The 16,015-nt window shown below is 35.5% G+C and overlaps 1 protein-coding gene across 3 annotated transcripts in view; it reads left to right on the forward strand.

The window, feature by feature from the left end:
• The first annotated feature begins 497 nt into the window (after positions 1–497).
• LOC145284971 (retinochrome-like) overlaps positions 498–16,015 on the forward strand; it is a 106,838-nt gene continuing 91,320 nt past the window's right edge. The window contains exons 1-2 of one of the 3 annotated variants that reach the window (XM_080134073.1): positions 596–1,056; positions 9,203–11,968. In XM_080134073.1, the coding sequence (XP_079990199.1) occupies positions 9,917–11,362 (1,446 nt within the window). In that variant the 5' untranslated portion in view covers positions 596–1,056; positions 9,203–9,916 and the 3' untranslated portion in view covers positions 11,363–11,968. Of the gene's footprint in view, positions 1,057–9,202; positions 11,969–16,015 lie in introns of those variants that run through there. The other 2 variants (XM_080134074.1, XM_080134075.1) reach the window with 2 other exon arrangements.

Genomic DNA, 16,015 nt, shown 5'->3' on the forward strand with positions numbered 1-16,015 from the left:
TATATCTGAGACATCTCTACGAATTTATTTCGGGTAGTAACAGTGTACTAAAATAAGTAGTCATATACGAATACCGAGTACTATATGCAAAGTCCCGTCCTAATACAAGTAGATTTGGCTTATTCTTTGTGATCTGCGCAAACCAGACACTAGCTGGTGATTGTAGAGTCAAAATCCACTACTTGACCTGATTGTCGATGAAATTAATCGCCTGCAATGTTCGTTGACAATTAAGGAGATTTTTTTAATTCCTTCTTTTATATTTCCTCTTGCAGATTCCAATAAATCGGATTGACTTTCGGTTTTTACGTTTCCACGCAAGACGATATCGGTTTACAGACTTCCTAAGGGCGTGCGTCTATCCATTAATCTATCTAGTTATGCCTCCTCTCTCTCTCTCTCTCTCTCTCTCTCTCTATTTCTATCTTTCACACTCCCTCTTTCTCCCTCTCTTTACATAATGTTCAAGAGAAACAAACGCTCCATTCCGTCCATCTGTCTTTTATAGCACTGCTACTGCTCTCATATTTAGTTGCTGCTACTACACGCGCTTGCGCTTGACTGCGGCTGCTATCGGAAGGGAAGGCGAAGGTCTGTCGACTATCTGAGCATTCCCTTCCCACACACACACACATTTTGCCCTCTGAAAGTTTATATAAGACCCAAGTTTATATCTGATAACAAAACGTTGTTTCTATTCAAATATAGCATGAACAAATCCTAACTATGTTTAGTCTGAACTCCATAATCACATTGATTGTTATTGTTATGTAAATTCGCTTTCCGTTTTCGAGGAAATTTTCGCATTATTCTCTCTCAGTCATATCTATACACACATAAATATAAACACATATATCTTTGTAATTCATTTATTCGTCTACTTTATTATCTTTGCTAAAATATTGCTTCCCTTCCCCATACACACAAAGAGACAAACAATGAGCGATTCAAACGAAGTATTAGTTTCGTCAAATGATTGTCTTAATTCAACAGAAGAGCAACACAAATTCACAGCTTTGGAGCATTTCGTGACGGGAGTTGTTTACGCGCTGATTGGTAAGTAAACAAAAACAATGTCCAATTCCTGTTGTTTGAAAACGATTGTAAAATTGCAAACACGGGCGCGCGGACGCTATAATTTATTCTCGAAAATCTGAAACTTATTATTTAAATTCATAAAATAAAACCACGGTGCAACTTTACAATAACCCTCGCCATAAAAACAACTTTTTTTTATTTGATAAAATCATTCAACTAGATTTAAAAATTTTGTTTACATTAGGGGGCGGTGGAGGAGGAGCGGGTAGTGTTGTGGCTCCTCCACCTCCCCTTATGTAAACAGAATTTTTGTGAAATATTAAACGATTCTTCTGTCTGGTTAATGTCGGCACGTTACTTACGGAGAAACGGTTAATTAAACTACAGAAGCACCTGTTAAAAACTATAAAAGTTCTATAATTTAAGACCTCCACTCCCACCCTCACCCAAAAAAAGAACGAAAAACAAAAGTATATTTTTGTAAACTGACAGCATTCCTTACTTATGAGAAAAATGAACGAATCTCTTAATAAAAAAAAAATAATACAGCGCCGGTTTTCGGGGGCGCTGAAAACGAATATCATTAAATTTGTTTTCTGATTTGAAGAAATTACTAGATGATTAGAAAGTGGGTGCTCATTTTACGTTAAATTTATATAGGAAAGTGATCTTTTTTAAAAAGTAATTTCTTCCCATCAGGAAAAGTACTATCTTTCCCAAATTTAAATGCGATACCCGTTTTCAGCACCACCGCAAACCTTAAAAAGTCGTAATTTAAAAGTTTTTCAGGAAGTTGGAAAGAAACTTGACATTGACCAAAAATAGTTTTGGTACACAAAATATCTTACGGTTTTAGATTATTCGTTCATGTTGAAAACAAACAAGTAGTTCTGTTTTTTTTTGTTTTTTTTATCATTATTATTAATAATAATAATAATGATAATAATAATACTTTTAAAATGTGTTACAGAAAGTCTACTATGGTGGATTCTTTTTTTTTTTTTTTGCAACGGTATTAAGCATTGTTTTAAAGTTTAAATATCATTTAAATAATAATAATAAAAAAAAAATGCAGAGAAATACTCAAAGTTAATATTTCTCCGTAAATCCTCGCCAATATATTCACAATATTTTAAAAACAATAATGCGCATTTTACATCGAGGGGTTATTATTATCACTTAGCGACTGAATCGCGAGGTGATTAAAACGAATACCAAAAGGAAAATGGTTTTAATTGATACCTTTTTTCGTGTTTTTTTTTATTACATTTTCACCCCAAACAAGGCACATTGCCACTTTGGGCAGCAACTGCTGGGGCACAATGTTGGGATTTGGGCAGCAAGACGTCGGCTCACGTTACACTTGAACTTCTGCATGTCAGTACAGTTAGGGAAGCAGGAACCTGGAATGGAATTTCAGAGTCTAGCGGTTCTGGGGAAGAAACTACTGGGGTAGAAAGATCTTTTACATCTAGGGATCTCTACTGTGTGGGGTGGGATTTAGCTGCCTTTCGGGTTTATCGAGGGTGTCTACATCGTGGGGGCACAAGTGTCTGCAGTTCGTCAGAGCATTCACCATTAAAATACTTGTAGAACGTGCAGAGGGATGCAACGTTTCGTCGATGGGACAGAGACTGAAACTTAGATGCCAGTTCAGGGCCTATAAGATTGGCAAATCTCTGTTGAACCTTGTCTAGGAGCGAGAGCAGTAGATGCACCAACCCAAATGTGACAACAATGCTCCATACATGGTTTTCACAGAAACGTGTGAAATATTTTCCTATCAATAAAACGAGCTTTAAACATCAAGAATAACAGATCAATGTGAAAATGGTCGACCAGTACGAAAATATAAACTGCTATAAAAAAGGGGGTAAACATAGTATATATTTTATGATTATTCAATATTTCTTTATATTTAGATTTATATTGTCATTTGTATTGTTATTTGTATTGTTATTTGTATCTGCTGATAGCACTCCGAGCTTCTGTTCGAGTCTGACTCATTTGTGGACGAAGGTCTTTTTCCTGTGTCTCATTTATTTACGAATCCACACATCATTCCATATGTAAGAACACGCTTTATTTTCGCTCTACTTAATACTGTTTTGTATGTTTGTTTCTCTTTCCATTCTACCTAAAAGTCTTTTTTTATTACATTTTCACCCCAAACAAGGTATATTGCCACTTTAATATAGGGGGCTACTATAAGGGACATAATCTATAGGGGTACTATGAGGGGGGTTGGGCAGCAAGATGTCGGTTTACGTTACACTTGAACTTCTGCATGTCAGTGCAGTAGGAGAAGCAGGAATTAGGAAGGGAATTCCAAAGTCTAGCGGTTCTGTGGAAGAAACTACTGGAGTAGAAGGCTCTCTTACATTTAGGGACCTCTACTGTGAAGGGGTGGGATTTAGCTGCTTTCGGGTTTGTCGGGGTATTTACGTCGAGGGGGTACGAGTGCTTGCAGTTCGTCAGGGAATTCACCGTTAAAATACTTGTAGAACAAGTAGCGGGTCGATGCTACATTTCATCGATGTGGAAATTCTGATTTTTAATCGTTGATAATTTTTTTAAATAAAAATTTCGAATTGCAACAACTTGTCCAGATCTATAAATCTAATATTAAAGTATAAATTATTTCGAGCGTGTGTGTAATTATTTGACATTCTGAAACAAGAAGAATTCGTGAATGTGTTTGCATTTTCACAACTAAAGGAGCTTGCCCCCATATGAAAACCATAAATAACGATATGTATGATATACGTATTCGTGACAAAAGGAAAATATTCTTATTGTTCTAGCATTGACACTACTACTGCTACTACCGCTGCTGCTGCTGCCTCAGTCGAAGCAATTAGAGTCGTTGAAGGTATGCAACGTGAATGGAAGTGTTTACATTTCTTCATTGATGTCAAATGTGGGTGTTTTGGGACGAGAACGATGAAATGTCAAATCCTAATTCTATCACACAAGAAATTTAAAAAATTTAAAGCTTTGCATAAATTTAAGCAGAATCGTTCTTTCATTTCATATTGTTCAACGGCGGTGCGTTATTGGTTCAATGGATTCCTTAGCAGCTTATGTAATCTTTTATGCAAGATTGTAAACATTAACCGATCTAGTTTGGTTACGAACTCTCATAAAAAAACTAATGAATACACAAGTACATCTGCCGGTATCTAAAATAGAAACTTGTGTTCACTCAAGTGTATACATTGTTATTGTTATAAAATGCCTTTTATTTATGTGTGGGTGCAACTCATATAAATCAATTAGTAATCAAACGCGTAGCACAAAAAACAAAACAATGAAAAGTTTATTTTGATGGCAGGAAATTGGATACTATCCTGGTGAGAAAAATGAAGAGAAGAAATCTCTTTAGATCAACCACCAGTTATCTTCATCGAAGCTCGTCTATGGTGTAGTGTGCAGTGGGGACAGAAGAGAGAAGACGAGGAAGGTATTCGTTCGATGTTGGTCGGGTTCTCTCTGCTGGCCGACCGTGATTCCCAAAAGGGCTAAAGAAGATGTTGCGCCCTTTAAGTTGATTGGTAAGTGGTTGGCCGAATCGCTTAGCAGATACATTGAATCGTTTAGCAGATACATTGATTCTCGAGAAAAAAAATCGTAATTTAATTTGAAACTGCTATACCATCACCATATTAATTTTTTTTCTTTTATTGTTATTTAATCCCCAAACAAGGCACAGGACCACTTAGTCGTGAAGGGCTACTATTTGGAACCAGACTTGCAATGATACTGTTTAGGAAGTTGGGCAACGAGATTTCTGCTTACATTACACGTGAATTTCTGCATATCACTACCGTCAGGAAAGCAGGGGCCTGGGAGGGAATGGTGTAGAAAAATGTTCGAAGGTTTTCCGGCATCAAGAGATCTCTACTGTGTACGGGTGGGATTTTTTGCTGCTTGTCGGGTAGAAGGTATTGTCGTCGAGGGGGTACTAGTGCTCAAGTTCGTCAGAGCAATTGCTATTGAAATATTCGTAAAACAGGTAGAACGATGCCACGTTTCGGTGATGGGACAGAGATTCAGGTTTTACTTATTAGTTTAGGACCTATTAGGTTCGCGACTCTTTTTTAACCCTGTCTAGGAGCGGGATACTAGTGACAGATGTACCAGCTAATATGTGGCAACAATACTCCATACATGGGCGAATCGTGGCCTGGTAGAGATATAGGACATTTTCAGATGTGAGTAGCTTTTTAGCACGACAGAGAGAGAGAGAGAGGGAGAGAGGGAGAGAGAGAGAGAGAGAGAGCTACTGAGCTAACTTCTACCTTATCCAATGCTTGCTATATGAGTTCGAAGATTACCGAAATGATATCTGTAGTAGAACGAGCTTGTGTAAAACCGTACTGTCGGTCGGATAAAAGTTTATTGTCTGTAAATTGGCGGACTTTTGCTTATTTGATTAAATAACCCCAAAAGTGCTGATTGCAGTAATCAATTTTTTCCCTTTTTTCCACCTGGAACGCAACGTAATCGTATTATTACTATTACCTATTTTCGATTTCCCATTTCTCAATCCCACGATTGAGAAGGCGAGGTCGAAACCGACCAGCTGACTCGCCCTTTTAGTTTTCTTTTCTCTTCTTCATCCCGTTTTTCTTTATTTTAAACGCATTTTACTTTAAATCATGAATTATTGAAGTCTTCCTTTCATGATTGTCATATATAAATATATATATATACATATATATATATATATATATGTGTGTGTGTGGGGGGGCATGAGCTACAAAATAGACTTCGTAGCTTAGTGGGGGATGACCTTTTCTCTTCCATGCAACCTCTCTCCCACAGAAGAGACGTTGCGAGCCTGTCTTTGTTTTATCGTTATTTCCATGGCAAGTGCTCGTCTGGATTCCAAACTCTCGTCCCCCCGCCTCGCCAATCTTTCACGAGAAACACCCGTTTGGCTGACACTACTGTCAATAATTATACCCACTCTTTATCTGTGTCTAAATCCAAACGTAGATTCCATGAGCAGAGCTTCTTTCTCAGAAGTTTTGTTCGATATCTTATCCATTAAAACCACTTGACATAAATAAAGTATCTGACCGAAAAAATAATAGAGATAATATAATATGGATCCTGCTTTTTAACACTATCACATAATTAAATATTAAATATTCGTATATATTACGTTGATTACAATTGTGTTAGGTACAGGTGCTTTGGTATCTGTCAATCACTAGTGAGCAAGAGTTGTATTTTGAAATTTAATTGTTTATATAGTTAAATAGAATTGTAGAAGGCGGTGCAATGCAGAAGTAACGGAAAGACACAAGCTGAAGCAGGTTAGAAATTTATTAATACAACTTATAAATACATGTGTACATATTCATATTTCATATACGCAGTATATTTATATTTGCACAGTGGTTACCTGGGAAAGTCTGTCTGGTGGTATGTCCGTGTAATATAATATTTCGAGAAAGATCTCTTCGTCAGATATTTACTTGACTTTGACAAACGTGTTGTTGTAAGCAGTAACTATACCGCAGCAAATCTTTGCTCGGGACTTGTGGGTAGTATATGGTTAGGGTTTTTTTTCTCAATTCTTATTTTATATTTCTAAATTATTTATTTTATATTGTATTATATTTTATTTTATTTATTTATTTATTTTTTATAATAGTTTATCTTTGGTTCAAACGTGTTGTTGTAAACAATAAATAGTAACAGTATCGGGCTAAATAATTGTCCGGACATTGTTGGTGGCTTTTTAATTTAATGTGATTGAGTTTGTTTGTTTTTCTTTTCGTTCAATTCTTTTGAATCTGTTTATAATTTTGACATTTTAAGAAATTGTTTAACTGAGTAGCGCATAATTAAACCTTGCTAAAGGTTTCGGTCCTGGATATGACCTTGAACTATATCCAGTGGTGAGCCCCCAGCTTGCGGGCTTTGGGGAGTGTGGAGCCACCCTTTAATTGCCATTGCTCCCAGGTCCACTCTGACCCGGAGTGATAGTACCTGTTAGGGTCCCAACTATGGGTTAAATAGAAACGGACTTGAAAACAACAAATATATGCTATTAAAAAATGTTGTTCTTTATTCTTTGGATTCGGCATTAAATAATTTGAAAAAGGTTGATATGCCGTAAAACAAAAACAACCAACCAACTAAAGGTTTCAGAATTGAATAATGTGCTTTTCGACAGTTCTTTATTTATAGACCACTTCATAAAAACAAAGCAAAACAAAAATAGCTCAATCTATAAGGATTTCTCTTGCATTGAAATACAACAGCTCCAATGGGTGCACTGTTGCTTAACGTACTTAATTTCTGAACGTATGCACCACTTCATAAAAACAGTAAAATAATTTCAGTCTAGGATTTCTCCTTCATTGAAAAACACCAGAATTAATGGTTTTAGGATTGCTTAGCCTGATTTTTTAATAGTTCCTTTTATTAGCAGACATTCATATTTTAACTTATCAGCTACTTCATAAAATAAAAGTAAAATACTTACTTCTACAAGGACTTTTTATTCATTGAAAGACACCATAACCAAAGTGATTATAATATTTTTCACTAAGATTTTTATTTACTACAAGGGGGTCATGCATATTATTTTGTCCGTTATGCACAAGTTTTGTAAGACATTACTTAACCTGCTTTTTTAACATTTATTTTTTATGTAGCTTTTCTTCGTTACCCGAGCCACCTAACTTTGTTACTTTCTATCCCAGGTTATTATCAAACATTTCATACCAAAAAAACGAAATGCCTCAGTTTATAATTTTTCTTCTTCATTGCAAAACCCCCTAAACCAATAGTTTCAGGATTGATTATTATATGTCTTCGTAAACATGTTATTCTCTGATTTCGTTTATTTCGAGGAGGACATACACATACGTAAACCTTTTGAAAAAAGTAAACTAACGTTCTTTTTAATATTGTTGTTTATAGTTTCCTATTGCTTGAATTATTTTTGGTAAACGTTTTTATTTTTTTATTTTCCGAAAATCTTTTCCCTTGCATCTTGCTGAGAACACACACTTCAGACGTTAATTAATGTGATTTTCAGCATTGCTTCTTATTGGATAGAAGTGCAGTTACTATCTTACCGACCACTTAATTAAAAACAAAATTAGCTCAGTCTACGATAATACGCTACAAAATTATAGTTTGATTTGTTTTTGCATGGATGTGGTTCTTTCAACGAAATCTATTCTGGATTAAAGCCATACCGAGCATACTAAGAATATTTCGTTAATGTGTATGGACATTATTTTATCATAAATTATGTACACATGTGGCTATTCGTGGATATGTGTTAAGGAAATTGCCATTAAGCTTTCATCGCCCCTTCTCGCCTTCACAAAGAGAAACATGCGAAGTATGAACAGAAGATTATTAAGGAAGAATTCAGCCAAACAACTATTTGTTTACATTAGACTTCAAAATGACAATGTTGTATTCAGTTGGCACTCATATTCTTACATGTTTCCATAAATGAGATATTCTATGAAAGAAACCTTCTTCGTGGAAGTTTAGTTTTGTTTTGAGATATGAAGGTTCCTTGTTTTCATTGTAAGTAGACGAGTTTCTTGTGAAAGTTTTTATAAGGCTTACTTGATATTCGAGCTAAGCTTATTGCACAATGAATAAGTTCCCTTTTATGGGAGCTGGGGGGGGGGCTTATACATAAATTAAGCTTGTGTACAACTAGTTCTGTACTTGTGGGAATGTAAACATACACATATATCAATGAGCACACATTTTGAAAGGTTGACACTCTCGGTAAACAAAGATTGACAACTGTTTATGAATTCGGTGCACAGTGAAACGTTATTCATACTGGCATCTCAATTTGAAAAACAGAACATGTGTTTTAAAACGTATATTTCTCGCTCTCTTTCTTTTTTTCTTTCTTTCACTCCCTTTCTCTCTTTTCCAATGAAAAAAGCAAGAATTGAATTATAATTGTATTGTTTTAAAACAGTCAGGGCATTGGACTCCGAACGCAACGGACACATAGTAGTTTGGCTGCGACGCTATTAGTAGCACGCATCAGGTCTCAACAGGTCTTAACTAAATATGCTCCTCCAGTGTTAAATGTAAAATAATAATTATATTCTTATTTTTAAAAAATGCCTTAATGCTTATTCTATGCAACGTTCAATTTCAGCCCAACAGCTCCTGTTATCAACAATGATGATAAAACCCTGCCCGCAATGACGTCAAGACGAGCCCCATTCCAGCCAGTTTTAGCCGACGCCATAATGACCCGTTAGTTCTATTGTCTATGCGTCTATCGTTTAATCGTGTCTAACACCCGGGAAGCTATTTGCCGTTCTCAGGATATTTCTTAATCAAGTAACACTGGCTGGCCATATTCATGCTGTCAAACCAGGATTATTTCTCGTATAGGAATAAGTTCGACCCTGCGAGGTTAAAAAAGTCAACCACTAGACAAAAACTGCGGCCATTCACTTGACGAAGTCAATTAGAAAACACAACAAAATCAACCACAAGGTGAATCAAATTTCAAAGAAACACAGCAATCATAGAAACTCAACTCAAGTACACCCACATCAATTCAGCATCTACAGAGAGAAAAACACCAGAAAACACCTGAAAACTCCAGAATACACCAGAAAACACCTGGAAACTCCAGAAAACACCTGAAAACTTCAGAATACACCAGAAAACACCTGAAAACTGTAGAAAACTTCAGAAAACACCAGACAACTCCAGAAAAGCTAAAGTTGGTGATTATTTCCTCTGCTCTTTTTTGTCACTCTGCAAATTTCTTAGTTTTAAAATTGGTAAATATTATTTTGTCCATAGAACTTTTTGTTTTAAAGTCGGCGGCAAGAAAAATAATATACATTTAGACAAAATGGCTATCACTAAGCAAAGCCAATTTAACAGAGTCCTAACAGTTGGATCGAAGATCCCAATCTTTACTGGAAAACCGTCTGACAGTAGGCCATGGCTAGCAGCTCCCAAAAAGAAAGAGAGGTTTTACCAGCTAACAGACACAGAACTAATAAACCTGACATACGACTTTACGGAGGGTCTAGTATCGGAAATGATCGGAGAATTTCTCGATGATCATTCGAACTGCACCAGTAACGATCTGCTCGATCAAGAAGCAGCCCAGTATAGCAAGTTCACAAATGCTGCCAACGCTGCTCGGTCTCTAACAAAAATAAAACAAGATCGAGGAGAGGTACTCGTGGACTTCGAAAGTAGGATAAACAGACTTGCTAAGTTAGCCTATAGGGATACAGAGGTGAGGGAAGGTCCAGCTGTGCAAAGACACTTATCCAAGTTCTTCATAGATGCTTTACGTAACCCCTTTATCAAGGAAGATGTGGTCAGATCAAATCCGGCAACTTTGTTGGAGGCCTTGTCTGCTGCGAGACAAAGCGAAATGCTCTATGAACGACTCCGAAGTAGCCACATAGTGAATCAGGCTACCATACATCATAGCTTATTAAATTATAGCGTTAACGAAAATCAGGGACCAAGACTGGCCCCAACTAAATTTAGGTTACACAAAACCGAACCTGACAGCAGCCGTAATGCTGTAAGACATAAGTTTTGTGAGTTTGCTTCGGCAAGACTGCAGCGAGGGCATTTCAGCCATAATAGCCTAGAACGAGCTTGTCAATGGTCACCTGAAGAAGAATTAAATAATTTCTCTTCAGGAAAAAGGAAGGCCAGGTTACATTCTCAGGAAACTACTCACGACCGGCCTACTCAAGGGGCAAATACATGGATATGCAAATCCGCAAGGAAAGGAGTAACCGTTAGTATGATGAACACCAGAGTTCATGGATGTCCAATAGGCGATAGGATCAAGCCTGAGCAGACCCACCCAAAAAATAAATCGGGCAAGAAAACTCGGGATAATAAAGAGACTCGAAAAAATAAACTCTCCAACCAGAGCTCTGGAATGGAGTTCTTTGTTAAAATCAGGGGTAGATCAATAGAAGCACTGATCGACCCTGGATTGGAAGTCTCGCTCCTCAAAAAATCAGTTTTTGAGGAGTTAAAAACGAATAAAGATAAGCTAAGGGATTATATCCTTACAGTTACTCTCGCAAACGGGCAAACAGTGACACTAAAAAGCATGATGTATTTGCCCATTAAAATGAAGAAGATGAAAGCTTCGTCCAGGTTATTTATCACTCCAGACCTAGATCGGGGGTTGATATTGGGTGCGGATTGGTTACAAAGAAATCGTGCACAAATAACCTTTTACCCTAACCAACTAACAGTTAGAGGAGTGAACATCCCACTCGGTGATAATACCAGTAGTGGGGTCGAGGTGTCCTAATGCATCGCATCCACGTATGCTTTTAGAGTAGTTTCTAATAAACAAAAAAATAGAATCCACCCCGTCAGCCTCGGACCCCAGTCTAAAAATTAAAGCCTGTAAGAGAAGCAATTAAGGTATGCCTCAACTTGTCCACACAATACAGATTCTTGTGGACCGTAAGAGCCCCCCCCAAAAAAAAAAAACTGTTCCACGTTTCCTTTCCGACAAAGAAGGGATTTATAATGACCAATTTCTTCACACAAAAAGCCAAGCACTCTAAAACCCGTAGAGAATGCCTAGACAAACACCAACCTAAACGATTTTTTAATTTACCTCTCCCCCATACTATAGGTTGTAGCCGACTACAAACCAAAGAGTTTTTGAAAATTGCTAAGAGATTTGGAAAAAATACATAGGAGCAAAGAGAAATTGTCAACAACTGAAAATAATTGTTGAAAAACAAATAAAGTTTTACAAAATGTACATTGGGAAAAAATGACTATAAAAATATTAATCGTCGAAAACAATCAGGACAAGCGATGTTTATTTCTATAAAATAGAAGAAGAACAATGAAATATATATTTTTTAAAAGTCAATAAAATTAAATGGCACATACAACTTCATCCTGGCTTTCGTGGACAGTTCTTCTCTAGCAGAGTTACTCCTGTTTGGAATTTTGAATAAGTTTTCACACTGTTAATTCTCCTTCAGTTATTGCCTTTAAGTCTTGCCTCGCAACAGAATGGAAGAACCACCAGGACCTATTCTCCTACCAATTTTCCTACTGAATATATATATATATATATATATATATATATATATATATATATATATATATATATATATATATAGTCTTGGAAATTTTTAACCTTTAAAACTATACAAAGAATTATTTTTTATCATTAGTTAGAAAACTTTCTAGTCAGTAAGTCATTCAATAACCTGTAATCACTGCATCAACTTGCTCTCTCGAATTCACTATAGTACCAATAATAATTTATTTTTTAAGGGATCAATAGTTGTTTACCATGAAACACTGTTTCGGGAATTTAAAAACAATAAATTATATATATATATATATATATATATGTGTGTGCGTGTGTGTGTGTGTGTTTGTCTGTGTATGTGTGTGTGTGCGTGCGTGCATTTGTATGGGTGCGTGTGGGTGTATGTATTTTCATGAACATTTAACTCTTCTAAGGAAGATGGTCAAACCTTGACATATGGTCTCAATACCCTTGTCGGGTAATCAATAAGCTTTACTTAGTTAATTACTTAAGAAAATTACTTAAGATAATTATTTAAGATAATTAAAGCAAGGAAACGGTGAATGTTTTTCCAAAGAATCAATGAAATTTTATATAAAAACAAAATAATAGGAAGCATTAACGTTGTAAAAAGAGTGAATGATTATTAAAAAATATTCGAGAGAAAAAAACGTTTAATTATAAACATTGTGCCAGCAGGCCGACAGTGTTATGACGTTTGTTAATAAGAGCAAAGGTCACAAAATAGGAGGATTAAATATGGCAAAATGAGGGAGCTTTTGATGGGGAGCTGCGGGAGCTTATAAATTAATTAATCTTGTGCACAACTTGTCCTGTACTTGTGAGGAGACAAACATGCGCACATCTCAGATAGCACACATTTTTAAAGGTTACACTCAGCACATGAAGATTGACAGCTGTTTATGAATTGGGTTCACAGTGAAAGGTCAGTCATGATGTCATTTGTCGTGGAAAAACAAAAAATATTCATTCTTCCACCCATAACGGGGCAGTTGTCTACAAGGAGTGGTCGCTTTTTTGCAGTCGTTTTTTATCCACTCTTTTCGATTGACTAGCCTTAATGTTGACGTTCGTAACTTCCGGTTTTGCGATGAGCACAACAGCGAAGACGTCACGTTTTTTTTTCACATTCTTTTCCTCCTTCCCGGTACGGGTTCGAGCTTGCCTGCCTACTTCCTCTCGACACACACCTCCAAACACTCGGGAAAAGCCGGGCACCCAGGCTAGTATTTAAAAATATAGGCTACTATAAAATAATTCGGATCATTAAAGGAGAGCCAAAACATATATATTAATAAATAAACATACTGTGTGTGTGTGTGTATATATATATATATATATATATATATATATATATATATATATATATATATATATATATATATACACGTTGTAAGTTAATAAAAGATATTTATGATTACTTATTTGGCTCTATTGCAGTAAATACTGAGAATAAGCAGATAATTTTTATTTCTACTTATTGCAACCGATGTGGATGGATTAAGTAAAATATTTGTGCTTGTGTGTATATTTGGTTTTATGTACGAAACACTATAAGAAACACAATTATCGAATTGACGACGAGAACTGTCGTAGTCAAACCGTAAAATTATCGGAATGAGATTAGGATTATATATGGAACCACTTAAGCAAATAAGTCGTATCCAATAGCAATAAACGTATTTAACATAATTATACAGATTTTTTTTCTTTTTCTTTATTTTAAGCATCGTTTTGTCAATCCAGGTTGATAAATTTGATTTCTGAGTAATTCTAAACTTCTTTGAAAGTTATCGAGGATATTTTATGTTGAGAACAATAAATACAGTTAAATTCTACATCGAATAAATTGAGCCAAGTAATCTCATCTATGAATCAATTGATTTTCCAGTTTTGTTGAATATATTTTGTCAGATTTTCTGATCTTCGTGATTTTCATGAGCAGTAGTCTTGTTTATGAATCATATGTAGAATTCTATTGATATGCGGATAAAATTCAGATCTTTACGCATCTAAGTTTCACGCTAATATTATCAACTACTATAATCTATATGTTAGGGCTATATGCGATATCAATTGAATAGCAGTAAAGCTTGACTTGAGATCTGTCACTGCTGTCGCGTTTAAACATTTGTTCCCTTAACCGAATGCCTTTCTGGCCACGTTCTGCTGCTGAAAAATGCGTTTGGTTCGCCAGATTTTATGAGTGAAGAACCAGTCAAAGTGTTTATTCCTATTTATAAATGCTCGATCGCCATTACAATATATTTTATGATGTCCGTTCATCATTTGCAAAAATGAACGATGTTCTGCCAAACGGAGATTCCTCATTAGCCCAATTCGAGCTCTGAAGAGTCATTCATATGTGGGACACTTGTGAGATGATGGTCTAGCCGAGGTGTTGCCTGCTCTGTCTTTTCTAATGGTACGATTTCTTTTTTTGTTTTTTAATGCCTGCGTATTCGGTAATTGTAGTTTCTTTGTCGCTTGCGGTACACCAGAAACATCTGTCGTAGGGTAGGTGTTTTCACAAGTTGGAATACAAACACAATTGTTTGAGGGAGAGTTTTAAACTCTCTTTGAACCGTTCCTGCTGCCCTTCAAGTTTTTTTTTTAATAATCTCCACCAAAAAAGAGCTGTTTTTAGAGGTTTGAACTGGACACGCGGCATATATGGCCATCATTGCAAACGTAAGACTGCTGCAGAAGATTTGGTAATGTTCTTTTTTCATCCCAGTTAACATGTCGATGTAAAGCAGTAAAAAGAAACACTTAAGATTAACAGATTGCTTCTTTCAGAAAATGAAGCTACCAATAATGAACAATGTCTGATCATAATCTTATATTAACGATGTTGTTCCAAGATTTAAGGGTACTTATTGTTTAAAGATAGTTATACTTTTAATATATGGCCGCTTCTGATTCAAACCCTAATCAGTTCAATAATGATATTGTCGAAGTAGTTATAACAAGCTTGCACTGTTTTGTCGATTTTTATTATAGTACTCTTGAATAACATCAATCACATTTGGATAATCGATGACATTGTTTTTCGTTCCAAGTGAAACCATTAAATATCCAAACAGTTTTTTTATAGTCTGAAAAACAAAAATTGAAAGACAGAGACAAACGACTGCACTTAAAGGGATGGGGGAATCTTTAAAAGATCTCTCGGTTTAAATCTATGAAATACGAGATTAATATTTGACATTCAATCAGATGTGTCATTCCAAGCAAAAGCAAAATTATCAGAAAATTGAAAAAAGCAAATATAGATATGTTTTTTTTCTGACCTATTACGCGATAGGTGCATATTCGTTTTACGGTTATTGTAGATATCATTTTACTTACATAGTATGGTACACATTTATTTGGATAATTTAACTGAATATTTACAAAGGCAATAATCATAATTAGCACTAAGAAATCGTAAAATACAACATCATACATCTATAGCATTTATTAAAACGTTAAAACATGTAGAAATATATATTTTACTTGAAACGTAATAGAAAATCGGGAAATCTAAAATGTTTAAAACGTTTGATTAAATCTTTTAACGATAAAGAACACATATGTCAGATTATAGATATCATATCAAAGTAGGTTCATAATACTTAGTTAATAAGTCTAAACAGATCTGAAAAGAATCTTGGAAAATTACTTTTCTTTCAGCATGAACCATTCTTTTGCTGTTACACATATTTTGGAGGACAAAAATCGCAATTAGATATTTTCAATTTGTGCTGAGCCCTTCTTTCGCTTGGCTGAACATATCTTATCTGAAGCAAATCTGTTCTTCGCATGCAGGACTGAACATGCTGAAAGCCACTATTATATGTACCCGTATCATCTTAATTGTGTTTATACACACGTATACAA

Source organism: Euprymna scolopes, chromosome 9, assembly GCF_053919585.1.
Source record: "Euprymna scolopes isolate OS-2025 chromosome 9, ASM5391958v1, whole genome shotgun sequence".
Taxonomy (NCBI): domain Eukaryota; kingdom Metazoa; phylum Mollusca; class Cephalopoda; order Sepiida; family Sepiolidae; genus Euprymna; species Euprymna scolopes.